Source organism: Anastrepha obliqua, chromosome 4 (genome assembly GCF_027943255.1).
Source record: "Anastrepha obliqua isolate idAnaObli1 chromosome 4, idAnaObli1_1.0, whole genome shotgun sequence".
Lineage (NCBI taxonomy): Eukaryota > Metazoa > Arthropoda > Insecta > Diptera > Tephritidae > Anastrepha > Anastrepha obliqua.
This window is the reverse complement of record NC_072895.1, coordinates 72338527-72357882: the sequence shown is the minus strand read 5'-3', so window position 1 is coordinate 72357882 and position 19356 is coordinate 72338527. Positions and strand designations below refer to the sequence as shown.

The following is a 19356-nucleotide window of genomic DNA, read 5'->3' as shown; positions in this document are numbered from 1 at the left end:
GATGCTGCCACTGTTTCTACTAAGTATTGCTATTACTATTCTTATTACTACATATGCACAGAGTATAACCGTAAGCAGCGTTTTTTAAAATATTACTGAGGCCGGTGTTGTAGTAAAAATTTGCAATGACGTTCGGCGAGACAAATGTGCTGGCAGAATTATTTGCAATGTTGGCAACACTGTTACATGCTTCGTGTTGTTGCGCCGGCGCAATGTGCTACTATTAGACAAGCTGGTGTGTGAGTACGTCCGTGTGTTTGTGTTTTGTGTTTGCGAGTGCATTTGCAATTTTCAATTTGGCGCCAAACATTTAATAGATGAAGCAAGTATAAAAGGCGGAGAATTTTTGTTACTGACAGCATATCATTGCGAACAATAGATCGGAGTCAAAGTGTGCGGCTCCAAACGACATTTTTTCATTAGCCTAAAGAGGATAGAGGGTGGAAGTAGTAGTGGCAGGATAAGGCTTGGACAGGATCCCCACAGCGAAGCAGTAAAAACTGAATTTGAGTGAAACAAAGTGTGGAATAAAGACAAAGAAAAAAATACAACAATAAAATATTCCAAGTGCAGCCGTGGAGTACAATACGTTTGGTGTGTTGAATTTGCTGAATATTTGAAAAAAAGGATTTTTATTAACTTTTTTGTTTTTTGCCATTTATCCAGTGCTTAACTGTGGATATTTGTAGAAAAATATACAAGGAATATCATTGAAATTTTCGAAGAATGAGAGTGGTGAGTACAGAAATAAATAAATGTAGTTCGCCGGTGGTTGAATAACCGAGTGTCGAGTGAAAACTATGATAAAAAGATTTGTACTTTAGTGTTCATTTTTGTAGTATCGGAAGTTCGTTGAATACAAAGATTTCTAAAAGGATACCAGAATTTTTTGTACAGTATATTTTAAAATTTTAACTTAAACAATTCACAAAAAATTGCGATTCGAAATTATATGGTAACACATCAACAAAATGTGTGCCTTTTTTTCATTATAATTTACAAATGCCATGAAGCAGGCCTTCGGCACTTATTTCCGAATGGCAAGACTGTTTCATTTTGCTTTGAAGTCATATTAAGCAAAATATCAAATTTACCAACTAAATATATATACACATTTCCGCTTAAATTATTATCAATAAGAAGTTAATTAATCAAAAATCAAAATTTTGTGTGTGCTTTTCTTCTGGAAAGTATCATTACAGTACAATTTGGATTTGTCTTCTTAACTTGTATGCAAATATAAACGTGCTTTTGGAAAATTTTCGCTTTTGAGTTTCTAAAATATTCAAAATGTATTTTTTTACACGTGTTACAGAAATTACTTTTTAATGAGTATATAGTTAGCTTCAAAACACGAGTGATGAGAGGTTGTTTCGCGAATATAGCCAACACAGAAAAGTCTGCGCACACTTTTTGCAATATTTTTTCAGACATTTGTGAACAAAGCACGTTCTACCCGATTTTTTGAAAATTTTTCCCAATTTTTAGACCATGTTACTTTTTATATTAAGAAAAGCAAAACAATTTCCTATACAAAGGCTGTAGAACTTAACCTAAAACACATAAATAAATATAAAAAAAAAAATATTAAAATAAAATTACGAAAACCAAATATTTGGAGGCCACTAAAACAGTTTAAATTATGAAAAAATTATTTAACATCAAAGTTGATTCCTACTGAAAACAATTCTTTCAAATACTTCCAAAATATTTTTGGATATCCATTAATACAAACGAATGGCTATGCGGGGACATATATAGGTACGTGTTGCTAACAAGCAGACAGAGAGACTGACACTCTCTGCTCTTACTTTTCTTGAAAATAATTTAATGACTAAATTTACTCGGTGAATTTTGTTTGGTAAATTCTTGATGTTTTTCATATTTTTTTATCAAACACAACATAAAACAAAAAACTGTGGAAAAACATGCCATTTAGGTATTATTCCAAGCTAGCCACCACTTTCTTCTGTGCTTATGGCAGTATACGGACGTAAGTTCGAATAATCCAATTTTAGCGCTTCGAAGCTTCAAAACTATTGTGTGAATGGGTTGGTTTTGCGAATGTAAATCTCTTAAGGGCCATCATAAGAGCAACCTTTTGCAGTAATTTCCTTGGGTTTAATAGTCCAAATGAAAATGTGGCATATTTCATCTCATAAAATAGAGAGCAATTATAGTACATATAGATTAAATTTCATTCATTGAACATATGTTTTAAACTTATCAAACTTTAATTTTTTTATATATGAACCTACAAAAATTAATAAAATTAACTGATTCTTAAATTGATAAAAAAATTTATTGACACGAAACTTTTTGCAAATGTCGGCGAGACTGTTGCCATCCTCAAAACAAACAAAAAACAAAAAATCACCTTACGTCCTGAGCACTGAAGAATGAAGTAGCACACATTTTTTAAATTAGTATGAAGGTAAAACGATTGAAATTAATATTCTGGCTATAATCAGTTAACAGTCACTAGTCACTTTTGATGGTTTTTTAGTGATTCATAGGCACTACCGCACTACTATGAAGACAGTTTGAACTAACTGAGGACAGTCTGAAAGCACGTGTAAATATTTTGAGCATTAAAGCTTATGAAAAGCACTACTAATTGTTTTAAATAAAAAAAATTCAGAAAATATTGGAAGTAAAGGTTATAAGTATCTAAGAGCTTCGTTGGCACAATTTTTGTTTTTAAATTTTTAATTTTTCTTCAAAATATTGGTCATATATTTATACTCCTACTGTCAGTTTAAAGATGTATGGCCAGAGATTCCAACGGCAGTCAGCAGACACTCTATTGATCATTTGGTTGAACTCTCTGATAGAGTTATTAGAAAGCATAAATTCCACCACAATAGTTAGTATTCATCAAACGAAAATGAAAAGAAATTCATCAATAAAAGCTGAGCGAATACTTAACAATTTTTTCGAGCTTTTCATAATTTTGCATTTGCATAAATTACCTCAGCATATTAATATTATGCAACTAATTTTCCAACTCCATCGAAAATATGAACAGTTAAAATGTTAAATACTCGTATCTAAAAAACGTAAAATTTTATTCGTAGCTTTTTCTTTACGCAAAAAAGTCAAATTCATTCTAGAGGTTTTCAAAGCAAAAAATTTGCAAAATGTTCCATTATGTGTAAACGTAAATGTGTACGTTTGTGAACTAAAGTTATTTTATAATCACCTGCAATCTCGCTTACTTTAACCACCTTCGTTCATTTAAATTTTCCTACCGATCCACTGATTATCTCGGATCTACCTCATCAGTCGAGCATGCCATTCAATCGAACTGATATTTCCGTCTCGCAACGCTGATGAATCACATCACTCTCTCACACACACACCTTAAGGCATGCAGATTGCCAAAATGTTGCGGCAACATACATCTAGCAACATAATGCAACGGCAGAAGCATTCGGAAGCCGCAATACATACATACATATTAATAGAAAATTCTCAGGCATTCGAATAAATTACTACGGTCAGACGATTTTTCCCCACCAAGCAGACGGACGTAAAGATGACGGCAGTGTAGAGAAGATATTGTAATACTCGTAGTCAAGTTTGATTTACATAAATTAAAATTCTCGTGCGATTGGTAATGCGATTGCTGGTGGCGGCTGTCGGTTAGCTGATTTAGCGATTTAGCAGTTCTTTGCTAATGAAACTTTTTGTTGTTTTTTATTTTGCTTTTCCGAAAGAATTTGAAAACAAATACACGCGAGCTGTATTTCCCAATCGTATTGTACGGAATTTCCTACTTACGGAATTCAGGCGCTGAATTGAGTTAGAAAAACATGAAATGCTAAGAAGCTAATGCTAAGAAATTGAGTGAATGGAGGATGGCGCAATTTCTGATGGAAAATTAATTGGATGTTACAAGCGATTAATTTTAATTTGATGTGGGTACGATATGTCAAATAAACACCACCAAACAAAAAAAAACGTTGATTAAGTTGTAAAAGTAAAAGTAATGTAATTTGTTGCTTCAAATGCATCTATTTACAATTATATTTTTTGATATTTCCTTTTAAACGATTTTCGGGTGGGTCATCCCTCCAGTAAAACTTCAACATTAAAAAAGGCGCAATACGATCTATGCTGGCTAGTCAACAAAGCAAAGGCAAACAAAGAAAATAGCCATAAAAACCAAATGCACATTCCCCAACTAAAAGAAGCCTGTGTCGAAGAGCAGCAAAAATTAGTCACGATTCGTGTGATGCCACCGCTGCCCTGACGCTTATATTTGCTGCTCATTGCTGTTGCTTTTGCCGTTGTTGATGCTTTTCGAACAGCAAATGTCGCAGCTGTTAGCTTGCAGTACAAGCGTGCACGTTTAAATTTTCAACGATTCGCAGTGTTGGGAATTTTTTTTTGATGCGCCGCTGGGCACAGGCGTTGCCGACTGCCCGTTGTACTGCCGCTAACAACCGATCTGGCAAATGTTGGTTGCCGCATGCAAATATGTATAAGTGCATATATTTACATGCACATCCGTACGTGCCGCTCAAATTCGTTCGTAAAGCATGGCATGTGTATTTGTGCATCTCAAAGTTGCCACTCCACTTGTGTTGCTGCTGCTGGCAATTGTCAACTATTTAAATCGCATTATTTTTTATTGTTATTATTATTTTTTTTATATAATATTATCACATTTTCTATGCTCTCAACTCGCTAACTCGCTAACTCGCGGGTTAGCCTATTTTCCACGAGTTCACTCGCACTCGTATGTTGAAAATGTTGCGCGATACTCAGCTGTCAGGTGATATATGAATGATGAGGGGGGCTTTTTTATGGCAACATGATTTGCTGCTGCTGATTTTTATGGCGGAACTGACATTTGAAGTTGATGATGTAAGGCATGACAACGGATATGAAATTAATTAAAAATTGAATAGCGCGATTGAATTTCAATTGAGTAAGTTTCTGCTGGTTTCAGATAATCTTATAACAGCATACAGGTATAATTAGTAAGTGATAAGCATTGCTTTTACAGCTAGGCTAAACTGTTGAGCCATCTCGGAAAATATATTTATTTGATGTTCATTTGAAATCAGCGGATTTGTTTTGCCTGAAATTTCACTTTATTCTAAACATGTACCCGGCCTATTGCCGCAGCTGGGTGGAATTTTCGTGGCTACCATTCGGGTGCCCTGCGCTTGAACAGTTTTTTTACAGAGATCGGCCATAGACAGGCCATAAAAACAGTTTTTAATGAAAAACTGTCTGTACCTCCATCAAGGCGGGACAATATCAAGTCGTACGACACAAACTTGGGTGAAACTCGGCCAAACACCTAATAAAGGATTTACGCGTCGTCATTTTACTAGTACTTCCCATTAGCCGCCATTGTAGTCAAGTGTGTTTAGTTGAAGCATTTTGGCTTTTTAACTCCCTTGACTGCGGGCAATTTTCTCTTTATACACTCTAAGAAAAAAGATCTAAAAATCTACTTTTTGTGTAAAAATTCACTAAAAAGTTGAAATAATAAAGTAGAAATAATAGACTTTAAATAAAGTATCTTAGGCATCCTTATACCTGAGCAGTTTAAAAATTGTAGGGTAAATTAGCAATGTAAATTAGAAACATCAATTATACCAAAGTTTTTGATCGACCAGGTATTTACAACACACAGGGGTACTCCACTAACCCTATCAGGGACCACAGTGTAGGTCTCAGGCGTTTGTAACCTTTAGCAAGCTGCAGAGATCTATTCATGAAAATAAGTCCATTTCTTCGTAAAGTTAAGCCACGGTGGCTGCTCTTTAAAATTTGCATGTGATGAATTAATTTATTTTAAGAAATACTTATCTTATATATACTTATTCCATACCGAATATGACCACCTGCGGTCAGCTGAGTGTTGGAAAAGTACTCAAACTTGCAAGGTATCCTTCAAGGAAATCCTTCTGGCTACGTGTGGATCGGAGGTGTTGGAGGGATCTTCTAAGTTTGAGATAATCTTAGCTCTCGTATTTCGAGTCCTTTTTACGTCAGCTGTATGGAGGATGAGGTGGAGTCATCTCAGCACCTTCTCCTAAGTTGCCCTGCCCTCGCGGGGCTAGGATTTAGGCGCCTTAGCTTTCACTTCTTTGTTACGCCTGCCGCTATAGTGGGCCTTGATATTAAAAAGGTGTTAACTTCATCAGCAGCATAAAGCGATTAACACAACCGCGACGCAGTCATGGTCCATAATCCCCATATACTAAACCCATCCTCCTCCCATTTTTCCAGAGCGGGGCATTTCAACAGATAGTGATCGACACTCTCCGCTTCCTTCTTACCTCTACACCGAGAAAAATCTCGATTGCATGAACGAAGAAACGTAAAGTGAATACAACTGTAATATTCCATTGTCTGCTTGCCACCGGGAAAAGGTGAATCAATATTCCACTGACCCTTACACAACTGTTCTAAAAATTGCGTCGCATAAATTTTGCATCTTTTGCGACTCTTCGCTATATGAAAGAAGTGCGTAATAATTCACTAATAATGAGAATTTTATTACTAATTCATTAAAAACCTTAACTCCACATTTGCCTATTAGCAAAAGCTATTTATAATTACTCGTGGGTTAAAGGGCGTATATAGTTCAAATTTAGTATTTGAGGCTGATTGATGCTACTAACTTGAGTTATTTAAGATTTCGTGAAGATTTTATGGCATACTGAAAGACTTAAATTTTTTGACTGAATCTATATTTCCCGAGTTCAAAATATTGTACACAGTAAGGCAAGGTTAATTCAGGTGGGCGCCGAAGCCGAATGGGTTGGTGCGTATGGCAGTCACGGAATTCAGGGAGAACGTAGGTTCAAATCTCGGTGAAACACCAAAATAAAGAAAAAGATTTTTCTGGTAGCGGTCGCCGTACGGCAGGCACCAGAATCTCTCTCTCTACTTTTCTTAACAAACTACTTCATTTTTTTTGGTGTTTTCCAACATATTTGTCAATATTCGTCGTCCATCTTGAATATTTAAAAAGTGCCACATGACAAATTAAAGTACATGACATAAGCTTTTATTTCGGCATAGGGACAAATTTTTTTTATAAAAACTGTTCTGGGCAGATGGAGGTGTCCGGTTGGCGAAGAATGCCCCATATATACCTATATATATAAGTTTAATTCAGTGGCGGTAAAGATAGTTTTAGTCTATTAAGTCGATTTCCAGTTAAAAATGTAATATTCGACCAACATTAAAAATTTCAGAAATATGCTTTAAAGTCGACCAAGCTTAAAAGATCGACCTCGAACAACGGACACTTAAATACTTATAATCTCAAAAATTTTGTTTGAATGGGCTTGAAATATTGTTACAATGACGCATTCATGTAAAAAATAAATAATGCAAAACAAAAGAGCCTAAGTTCCAACTAAAAAAATACATAATTTTATTTCGAAATTTGCATGCGTGTGTAGAAAAAAAATACAAAATTATTTTAAATTAAACTTCACTCCTTGCATTCAATTGCCCTGAGTCATGTAAAACATAAAAAATAAATTGGTAATCTGAAATAATTAGCAAAACAGATAAGGGGCTTCTCCAAGTGCAAATAAACGCTACTTAACTAGTTAACATCTCTTTTGTCTTGCCTCCTCACCATAAAACAAACTTCAACTTGACACTTCAAACCAACATAAATGTCAGTTAACATTTACCATTAAAGATAACTTAAGTTGCGTTTAAATAAATCCACACGGTACGCGTTTATCTGCTGCGGTAACACTTACACACACATCATACACCCATACATACCTACTGATCCATAACAGCAGTTTTTCGCAAACTTGCAAAGTGTAAAAAGATATATAAATAATTTTTCCATAACATGCAACCAATGCAAATTATACTGCATGTGCACATGTGTGTGTCTGATATGCGCAGACGTTATTTCAGCCCCAATAGTTGAGCGTTTGAATGATGAGTGTAGCATAGAGCGTAAAAGTTGTAAAACAAACTTGACTGACAAAAGAAACAAACAAACACTCGTTTGGCTGAGAGACCGACAATTGGCCGATGCTGAGCAATAAATGTCAAATAGCGCATTTTTAGAAGGTGCCTAAATGCAATAAAAAATGGAAAAATAACAAAACAAAGTGCAGGAAAAAAATAAAAAAAAATATATATGAAGCCACAACAACCATAGAATGGAAACACTAAAGCAAAAGGCATAAATAAATCTTCGGCGAAAGATCTTGGCATAAAATTTTAAGTTTATGATGCCACAACGAATGCAATAAAAGCAACACAACAAAGTGAATCAAAAACGTGAGAAGATGCATGAAAAATAAAAGAAATTCCACAGCATTACATTAGTTTACATGTTTTCCGTATAAATAAATAAATAAAGAAATAAATGAAACCAATAAACCTGCAGTAACCTCCGCCAACTAGTTGAGCCACACTCATTTCTCATAATGCCAGCTGTATGCATTTCAGTGGCTTGGCTTCCACGGCGTATTCGCAACCTGGGCCGGCAAGAGGACAGGCGCATCTTGTTTCATTCAGGCATTCATTCATATTTTGCTGCAAGCTACTGAAGTATAAGTACAAACATATAAACATACACACGTACATAACTTTGAGTGCATTTGCAAAGTTGCATTGTTACCCACTTTGCGCTCACTGTTGACTTTGGCGACGGCGTTAGCTCTACGATTTTGGGAACTGATGCTGATGTAGCCATGCCGCTTTTATTACTGACCTACCTCCCATTTTAAGTTAAAACTGACAATTATTTGAATCAGTTGATCGTATTGCCACAACTATAAAGCACACATACAGATGCTACATACGAGTATGTATGAGTGCTCGCCTAAAAATGGGAGTGTTGCTATGAAGATTTAGGCTCTAGACTGAAGATGACTCCAACAAAACAACACGAAGCGCGCATATTGCTTGTAGTTTGGAGTTGATGTTGTTGTTGTTAGTTCAGATGTTGTTTTTCATATTATGTTTTACTTTTTGTCTCTTATTTTCTCCTTTTAGTTTGTTGCTGTAACATATGTACATGACAGTAGCACGTAGTTCACACTCGTAGCTGGCTGACCTACTGTTCGTGCCCAACTCAGGCTAACTAAAATATGTACACACACATATATATAATATGTGCATACTGTAATGACTTTAAAGTGCTTGATTTAATTTTTGTTTCGCTTTTGGTTTCACGGAGATTCCCTTCACTTTATGGCTAATAATAATCGAAGTGTTGACGATGCCGTTGATTGGGCTACTGTTGGTTTGGGTACAGTTGGTTGAAGATGATGTTGATGACTCAATTTTTTTAATTGATCTTATCTTCCTTTTTTAGTGGAGAACTTGCAAATTATATGCAATTAAATGCAGCGAGGTCGGGATTGACACTTAAGTGTGGAGTGAAGTCGAAGAAAATGTTTTTAGAAACTAATATCGAAAATGCTTTAAAAATTAATTTAGTATTATTCTGTATTATTCAGTGGTGAAACTATTTATACATACATTTTTTTAATTTAAACAAATATGTAACCGTTCAAAATTTGCTCCGAAGAAATACCGATCAGCGCCGATTTGCGATCTCCATTTGTAGTTGATGCAAGCCTAACCAAAGGAGAGGAGGAACCAAGTTATTGGGGCATTTTGCTCTATATCCGGAGTTTTTAGTAGGGTTATAAAATAACTTTCAAAAAAACAAATTGTTTTTTTTCATACTATATTCAAAAACTAATTGAGAAATTCTCACATGTTTTAACAAGTAAAATGAAAACCTGAAAATTAGAATTAGACCTAAAAACATGCAACACAGAAACTGTCAATCATTTAAAAGTTCACGTTATTCAAATATTGAAGCCATTTTTATTAAAGTTTTTTCTTGAGCTTCTATTCGAATATCATTACTTTATAATTTATTTAAAAGCATAGTCGATTAAAATAGAAAATGGGTGTATTCAATATTGAAAAAAAGTTAATTAAATTCCAATACCAGCAACACTTGATTTGGACTCGAACTTTTTTAAACCCGGATTTTCTTTCAGCACATCCGGGTGTACCACTTTCATTAATATATGTGTACTAGCTTTAACCCTCGGCCCCGCTCGCGTAGGAGTAGTTTTGAGGGATTTAGGATATGTATATAAAAGAATTACAAACAATAATTTCATAGAAAATAATTTTTTATTAATAACCCTAATATTACAATACCCGGCATCCGTTGCTATGCCTCGTTGAATAAAATCAAAACAACCAATCAGAAAAATATCAAGCAAAATTATTTTTATTAATTTTCTATCTCAAACCTTTTTGAACTTTGCATTTGGGTCATAGTTGAACAGCTTATGCGGATTATGAAGTCTAGAGTGTGCTATAAATAATGGGAAATAGGAACAACTAAGATTTTTTAGATTAAATTTAAGTAAATATTCGATTATTAGTGACAAATGAGAGTGGTGGTGTGTCCTGGGGGCTGTGGGAAGGGAGTTCCATCATAAAAGCATGCCTATAACCTTCATTAGGTGAAAATATGAATGTATACAAATTTTTACGTCATTTGGTGTTGTCGTTTCGTAGTGATGCGCGGACAACGTACAGATATTCACCTTCATAGTATAAGAATAAGAATATATGTATATTTTATATGGATACAAATATTAATATTTTTCTGGTGAGTGACATCATTTATTTAAGAATATTTGAAGGGAGCTTTTCAAAAATTTCTGACTAACAACCAACCACCTTTTGCGCCCATATAATTTCCATTTTAAATACTTAAATTTTTCTTATTGTGTAGGTTAGCAATTATTTGTTCCGGTTTAAAATATAGACAACGAAGCAGTAGAGAGCAAACATTTTGCTTTAAATAGCTTAGCCCTCCAACACTCAATTCCGTTTGAATTAGTATGACTGGTGTGGCCCACTGTTCTAAGAAAATACCGTTTGGCAACAGAACTCGCTTAGGCATATACTAGGAAAAGCTGCATATACGGACCCATTTATTTGTATTTACATATTTTTCTTTACATACTCGTATTCCCATATGAATTTCATTATTTTTGCATACCATACATTACAATCCATTTCTTCTCTTGCATTTCAGCTACTTTTCACCACACTTTTAGCCTTGGCGCATAGCGCACGGCTTGACAACAAATACCTCCCCCCACCAGCAAGTGCAGCTAGCGCTGGTGGCGGCCCAGGTTTGCAGGGTCCGGGTGGTAGCAATTTTGGACTTGGGGGTATTCCTCGCCCTGGTGGCCCTGGTGGCCCAGGCCGCCCCATAGGTGGAGGCGGTGCACCAGGTGGTTATGGCGGTGCTCCGGGTGGTTTTGGTGGTGGCCCACGTCCTGGTCCATCTGGGCCTGCGCAACCCTCTGGCCCACCAATACCAATATTGTCGTATGTGAATGAAAACGATGGCGATGGCAACTATCGTTTCAGTTACGAGACCGGTAATGGTATCAAGGCGGAAGAAGAAGGCACAATCAAGAATAAGGGCTCAGAAAATGAAATTGCTTCGGTTATGGGTACATACTCGTATACAAATCCGGAAGGGCAACTTGTTGAGATTTCATATCTTGCTGATGAAAATGGCTTCCAGCCATCTGGTGATGCTTTACCTACACCACCCCCAATCCCAGAAGAGATTGCTAAGGCTTTGGCGGCACAAGGTATTTCCCCTGCCCCTGGCGGTGGTTATACAGGCGGTCCTGGCACTGGAGCAGGTGGTGAGTAAAGCATTGAGAATTTCAACTGCTAAATAAAGAGTCTTTATATATGGTATATCTGCAAATGTTCTTATATATGTATGGTATATTAATTGATTTTGTGTACTGGTATTTCTAGTATTCGGCGGCGCAGGTGGTGGTACAGGCGCTGGTGGTTACGGTGGCACAGGACGTGGTGGAGCTGGCGGTAAGCCACTTTATGCAAAAGTTGATTCTATGTAGAGGGAAATAAATATTTTCTTTTTTTAAGGTGGATATGGCGGTGGCCCCGGTGCTGGCGGTGCGCCAGGTTTTGGTGGTGGAGCTGGTGGTCGCGGACCAGGTGGTGCTCCGGGATATGGTGGAGGCTCAGGCGGAGGTGGAGCGCCGGGCTTTGGTGGTGGTGCTGGTGGAGGAGCACCCGGATTTGGAGGAGGGGCAGGTGGACGTGGTCCTGGTGCAGGTGGCGCACCAGGCTTTGGTGGAGGAGCTGGTGGTCCTGGTGCTGGTGGATTCGGTGGCGGTGCAGGTGGACGCGGTACAGGAGGAATCGGTGGTGGTGCTGGTGGACGTGGTGCCGGAGGAGCTGGGGGTTATAATTATGGTGGTCCAGGTGGCGCTCCGGGTGCCGGTGGCGCACCAGGTTTTGGTGGAGGAGCAGGTGGAGGAGCGCCCGGATTTGGAGGAGGTGCAGGTGGACGTGGTCCTGGTGCAGGTGGCGCACCAGGCTTTGGTGGAGGAGCTGGTGGTCGTGGTCCTAGCGGTCCGGGAGCCGGTGGCTATGGAGGCGGTCCTGGAGCAGGTGGTGCGCCTGGATTTGGAGGCGGCGCAGGTGGTCGTGGCCCAGGAGGTGCTGGTGGTCCAGGTGGTTATGGTGGTGGACCGGGTGGTGCAGGTGGTGCGCCCGGCTTTGGAGGTGGTGCAGGTGGTCGTGGCCCAGGAGGTGCCGGCGGTCCAGGTGGTTATGGTGGTGGACCAGGTGGTGCAGGTGGTGCGCCCGGCTTTGGAGGTGGTGCAGGTGGTCGTGGCCCAGGAGGTGGTGGCGGTCCAGGTGGTTATGGTGGTGGACCAGGTGGTGCAGGCGGTGCGCCCGGCTTTGGGGGTGGTGCTGGTGGTCCCGGTGGTCGAGGTGGTGGCGGTCCTGGCACTGGTGGTTTTGGAGGTGGCCGTGGTGGAGCTGGTGGGCCTGGTAAGCAGTATGTGCCGCCTGGTCCCGGTGGCGCACCTGGTGGTGGACCGGGTAGCCCTCCCGGTCGGCATGGGAGTGGCGAATTTAATCCACAAACCGGATACAATTACTAAAATGTCGGTGATGATGGTAAACTTTGAGACGATCGCCCTCCACAATACGCTAACGCTATTCCAAAATACGCTGCCCCAAATATACCTGAATACTCATACGTGCGCACTTACTTGAAGATATGACTGTATAGTTATTTCGGTCCTTTCACGCCAAATGTGCCGCCTTTGTGTTTATTTATTTTCGCAATTATTAATGCTTTTATAAATACTCGTGTATTTCATTTCATTTCATCTGTTAATTAAATGCACCCGATTTACATTTTAAATTACAATATACAATACATTTAAACACAATTATAATGATATTTCGTGTAAGAATATAAATATTTTAAATGGCTAGTGATGAAAAAGACAAAAGAACAATCCCTTATCAAATTGTAAATTTCTCAATGTCTAAGTTCTCTTTTTTTCTATATGTAAATAACTAAATAAGTGTTTTCGTGTTATACTTTTCTTTAAGTTTTTGTTTCCATAACTTTTATCTGCCTCTTTTTAAATGTAATGCTTTGTGTATGTATTTAGGAAAAACAAGATGAATAAATGAACGAATAAAACCAAGTTCGAAAAATTTAATAAGCCATGTGTTTAAATAAATTTATAAAATAGACTATTGGACTTTGTGTTATTTTAAAATATTGAAGACAAACAATTTTATGACTTATGTATTAGAGGTTTTATTTTAAATAATAAAACGGACACCAGCGATCACTTTCTATTCAGCGCAATGGCTTATCTTTCGAATGCGATACTTCCCGCTTCTGTAGCCAAACACATGAACCTACGACCCAAGATCATTTTATAAGGAATAAATAAAACAGGTTCTGCTGGTATTAGTCGTCAAATACTAAGAATTATCGGACGAAGTGGAAATGAAGGAAACAGCAAAATCGATTGAAATTTGTTAAAATTAAATCGATATTTGTGCTCAATTATACTTCTATTTATACATATTCAGACTGCCAAAACCACTTCTAAATAATAAACAAGCCAACATCAATAACATAGTATTAACACACAAAGAAGTGTATATAAGAGAGAAACATCAAGAAAGTGACATCACGTAAGCGGCCATCTTCTTACGATATCAGGCACCTGAGACAAATCAATATAGCTATGGCCTTTGTGCGCATTTTAGTATGACTTTTATGCTTATATCGTAATTATTGATATAAATAAATCTTATTCTTATATTTCGTATACTTTGAGGAAATATTAACATATTATGGCTAGTTTCAGTTGCTCGGAAGTGCGTAGGCTCGAATCTACGTGCATGAAACACCAAAATGATAGAACACGTTTTTTCTAGTACCGGTCGCGCCCCAAGTGTATTACTGCTACGAAAAATCTCCACCAAAAAATATCTGCCGCTCAGGGTCTTAAAACTGTAGGTAACTCCATTTGTGGAACAACATCAGTTTTAATTTTTAAGAATTTTTAAGAATTCCTTCCAACTGTATCTTTCCATTGTGGGTGTTAATTTCTTTCATTTCTTTAAGACTAAGATTTCTGTTTGAAACACATTCCTATTTATCATAAAAAAGTATATAAGACACCTTGGCATACCAAACGGCTTAGATGTCTAAAGAATCTAAAAAACAAATTTTGCAAACCATTGCCATTTAAAGGAATTCAACTGTTTGAACAAGTTTTTATATAGAAATTACATCCTGGATTTCGAAAACAATATTATTTCGCATTCGAAGGCCTTTTGGCAATTCACCAAATTAAAAACGTCTTGCTCAACAGTGCCAAACATTGTTTTTTATAATAGTAAATTTGCAAATTCTGCCATAGAATCTACCAATTTATTTGCTGACTTTTTTTGCTCTAATTTTGAACCCGACTTAGACTTCGATTCTGGTTTGCCCTCTAGTAGTTTTTCAGCTCTTAATTTTGGGACATTGTGCCTATCTGTTACTGATGTCATCAAGGGTATTATGAAGCTCAAACCCACATCGAAAACTGGCTCGGATGGCTTATCGGCCATCTTGCTGAGCCTCTTACAACTATATTTAATAAATCGTTGTACGCCGGTATCTTTGTTGATGGCTGGAAATTAGTTTCTGTTACGCCTATATTTAAGAATGGGAATAAAAATGATGTTAGCAATTACAGGCCGATTTCGAAGCTATCGTCTGTCTCAAAACTTTTTGAGATAACTGTGAATGATAAGCTATATTTTGCTGTCAAAGGCCTAATATCTACCAACCAGCATGGTTTCGTTGCAAGTCGCTCTACTGTCACTAATTTGTCTATTTTCAATGATTACTGCATTTCAGCCTTTCAGAACAGATCTCAAGTTGATGCAATTTATACAGACTTTTCTAAAGCGTTTGACAAAGTATCACATCGAATACTCTTGTCAAAGCTTGCGGCAATGAGTATACACTCCACGCTTTTTTTGTGGATCAAATCATATTTGTCCAATAGGCACTGCGTTTTAGCCGTTGATAATATGAAATCCCGTGCATTTATTGCGTCCTGTGGTGTCCCGCAGGGAAGTATTCTAGGACCCCTCATCTTTATTCTCTTCATTAACGATATGGGTTCATGCTTTTCTTTTGCTGAACACTCGTTGTATGCTGATGATCTTAAAATATTTGCGGTGATTAACAGTGCTAGTGACTCTGAAAATTTGCAATTCGACTTACACAATATCCGGAACTAGGCTATTTAAATCGTTTGTCACTAAATATAAGCAAATGCTTTCAAGTAAAATATGCTAAATCAAACAATACTTTGCATACTTCGTATAATATTGCTGGCTTACCTTTGCAATCCGTTGAGGAAATTAAAGACTTAGGCGTTATTTTCGACTCTAATCTGAATTTCACTAGCCATGTTAACCACGTCATAAGACGGTCATATTCGCGTTTCCACGGCAGTCGGTTCTACGTTACCGAAACGACCCGGATTTATATCCGGTCAAGGATTGCCACTCCAGCAGCATTCCCCGTATGTAAGTATGGGGAATGTTTATGCTGCTACAACAACAACAACAACGGTCATATTCGACGCTAGCATTCGTACGCCGAAATTGTTCTGCATTTACCAACCCACACACTCTCAAAGCATTGTATTGAGCTTTTGTTAGATCAACATTAGAGTATGCTGCTGCTATTTGGAGACCGTTCCAAATAGGTCTCTCTAATCGGATTGAGAATTCAGAAAGTTTTTTTTCGTTTTGCGCTCCGATCTTTAAACTTTTCTGAACCTTTACCATCGTACCGCTCTCGATGTTTATTGATTGACTTAAAACCCCTTGATAGCAGACGATCTATTCTATCGTGATCATTTATTATTCGTATCATTTCTGGATCTATTGATTGTCCTTTCCTTTTAAGTAAAACTCAATTTAATATTCCTAATAAGAAACTTCGACTGTACGAAACCTTTAAAATTGGCTTCTCGAGAACCAACTACGCGGTGAGGTAATGCTCCGATTCCTAAGGCATGTGCAGATTTAAATTTGTTTTTCAACTCTTCTGGTGCTGATTTTACATGGCCGTATGGCATCTTAGTCAACCATCTTAAATCGTTTTTTTCCTAATAATTAATAAACTATTGTACATTAGCTTAACATAGTCTGTAAGAATGTATCCATCCAAAGACAAATAATGACAAATTATGAATTTACCTTTGCTTTGCTTTGATTTATACCTATTTGATTGGGGTTTTTTGCTTATTTCAATAAATTTCTGATAAAAACCAAAATACCGTTAACGAAAAGGGTATAATTGAACTCTTAAGCCAAATTGCTTTCACCACAACTTTGTAACGGTATTTCGTATGACTTTGATTTTTACAGGTTTTGCGTATTTTTGATTTTTATCTAAAACAATGAAGAACACTTTCTTACTTACGCCCTTTTGGCAGTTAGGGCTCGATATCATTAGGGTTATTTGTTGTTCAGCCAAAAGATTGCAAATGCGCACCAAAATAAATAGTAAGAAGTTCACAAAAATCTTTGTATCGATATTTTTCTTGCTAATGAAAATAATCCGAGCTTATTGGAAAAAAGGCAAAAGATTACGAGTCGTGATTTTTTACTTATGATCCTAATGCTAAATTCCAGTCCATGGATTGCAAGAGCAAAGCAATGATGATTTTTTTATAACTTCTCCAGGTTCCTGAAGACCAAACCATTACTCAGCATTACCACCTTTCAGTTCTTGCTAATATCCATATAAAAATAAGGACATTAATTATGTACAGGGTAGGCCATTTAAAGCGGGCCCATTTGTTTCTGAAAAAAAACATTGAAAAAAACATTTTTTTTTGTGTTGATATGAAAAATCATTTATTTTGATTCAAGGAGATTTGTTCCAGCTAGTTTTTGAAAATGATATCCTTCAAATGTTTGCCTCTGGCCTTGATGGCCAAATGTGTCCTTTTTTCGGCGTTTTCCATCGTTTTGGCCAATATTTCGGCCGGTATGGCGGCGATTTCGCGTCGGATATTGTTTTTAAGTTGAGTTAGAGTCCTTGGCTTGTTGATGTATACCTTGGATTTCAGATAACCCCACAAATAAAAGTCCGGTGGCGTCAAATCTGGTGATCTCGGTGGCCACGGAAAATCACCATTTTTCGAAATCAACCTTCCAGGGAACAATGGCTTCAAAAAATCGATTGTAGCGCGTGAAGTGTGGTTTCTTCGTTTCTTCGATGATTGGCATAAACATTGGGATAACTCGATGTTCGCGGAGCCTCCTCAACACTGGCTCGTACAGCCTCGATATTTTCAGCAGAACGTCGTGTACGTTGTCTGGATGCGTGGCTGGTATTGCTGAGACTACCGTGGTTAATAAATTTTGCGTATAAACGCTGTAAAGTGCTTTTGGATGGCGCACTTTTAACTTTTTTTTTTTTTTTAAACGCACGTTGAGTTTTCACAATTGAGAAGTTATTTTGGATGTAAAGCTGAATTATTTCAGCGCGTTCTTTTGGAGTGTACTGCTCCATGGTAAAAATTGTCTTGGACTGACGCTTCCAACGCGCTATGTCATTAGTCGATCTGACGTTCCTGTCAAAAGTTATAGGGTTGCCCGATGGGCCCGCTTTAAATGGCCTACCCTGTATTAACCAACAAGACTAGGCGCTGCATCATTCCAATTTATCTGCCAAATACATCGTCAGAGTGTTAGACAACCAGCTGGTGTGCCGGCTCTTACGTGGTAAGACTTTCATCTGCTTTAAAAGGAACTAAAGTTAGAAAGAGAAAGCTGCGAAAGTACTCTAGGAGCTAATAAAAGAAAACTTACAGCACTGTTTGAGACAACATAAAGGGAAGGAAGGGATCATAAGTAAATATGTACTTCTATAGGAAAAATAAAAAGTTTTTATTGAAGTGGTACCTGAGCTCATATTATTTACAGCTGCTAATTAAATTAGGCTAAGTTTATAAACATAGTTATCCTTTGCACAATTTTTTCCAATCATTAACTTAAAATAAGATCACTTATACGAGGGCGTATCAATAAATTCTTGGAAATATAGAAGTTTTGATTTTTAACCCTTAACTGGTATCGTAAATTTTACTAACGAAACTAGTATCGTGGGGGCCGCGCGGCCCCCAATTAAAATTAGATTCTAGGAGACAAATGTCTACAATTTTTTCAAGAATTATTTTGATAGGACAAATAACAAGCTTGTTTTATGAAATTAATAAGTTTTTATTCATATACTTCTTTTAACTTATTTACTACAAGAGATCACAAAATTTGGACAATTTTTTGGTATTTTTTTCTTACCACTATAAAAATAAAAAAAACTATTATTTCGAAAGTCTTTAGCTAACATATGTATGTTTTCTTATTTCTTATAAAATCAACTTTGAAAAAATAAACTAAAACATAAGTATTTCAACGTTTAGTGGGGGTATAGTGGGGTCCGCACGGCCCCCGAAACGTACGTAGCTCCGCTCTGGTAAAAGCTTCAGCGCCGAACGTCCGACACCCGCCGCGTGTCGCGACGTAATGAGATTACTCAAAATGGCAGCCGCGTACTATGCGTAGTTTTTAAGAAATTCAAAAAAATAAAACGCGTGGGGTCTGCGCGGCCCCCACGATACCAGTTAAGGGTTAAGAAGCATTTTTGAAAATAATGCACCCAAAGTTTTCGAATAATATTACCCTGCGGCCGCCGTAGCCGAATGGGTTAGTGTGTCACTACTATTCGGGACTGCGTACGTTCGAATATCCGTGCGTGAAACACCAAACTGAACAAAAAAGTTTTTTCTAATAGTGGACGCCCCTTGGCAGGAAATGGCAAACCGCCGAATGTATTTCTGCCATGAAAAAGCTCCTCATAAAAAACCATTTGATGTTCGGAGTCGGCTTAAAACTGTAGGTCTCTCCATTTGT

General features: G+C 37.4%; 1 protein-coding gene across 2 annotated transcripts; it reads left to right on the top strand.

Annotated features, from left to right (window-relative positions):
- The first annotated feature begins 365 nt into the window (after positions 1-365).
- Positions 366-13120, top strand: LOC129244049 (uncharacterized). 2 transcript variants are annotated; one of them, XM_054881650.1, is made up of 5 exons: positions 366-594; positions 667-735; positions 11087-11714; positions 11833-11901; positions 11965-13120. In XM_054881650.1, exons 2-5 carry the CDS (start codon positions 727-729, stop codon positions 12993-12995), a joined length of 1737 nt encoding a protein of 578 aa, XP_054737625.1. In that variant the 5' UTR covers positions 366-594; positions 667-726; the 3' UTR covers positions 12996-13120. The 2 variants fall into 2 exon arrangements, with proteins under 2 accessions (XP_054737625.1, XP_054737626.1); XM_054881651.1 differs by having other exon boundaries at positions 366-735.
- Positions 13121-19356: the final 6236 nt, after the last annotated feature.

What these genes read in the sequence shown, in the direction of transcription:
- LOC129244049 (XM_054881650.1), top strand. An exon ending in TCCTGGCACTGGAGCAGGTG is followed by an intron (nt 11,715 to 11,832) that starts GTGAGTAAAGCA and finishes TGGTATTTCTAG; the next exon opens with TATTCGGCGGCGCAGGTGGT. An exon ending in AGGACGTGGTGGAGCTGGCG is followed by an intron (nt 11,902 to 11,964) that starts GTAAGCCACTTT and finishes TCTTTTTTTAAG; the next exon opens with GTGGATATGGCGGTGGCCCC.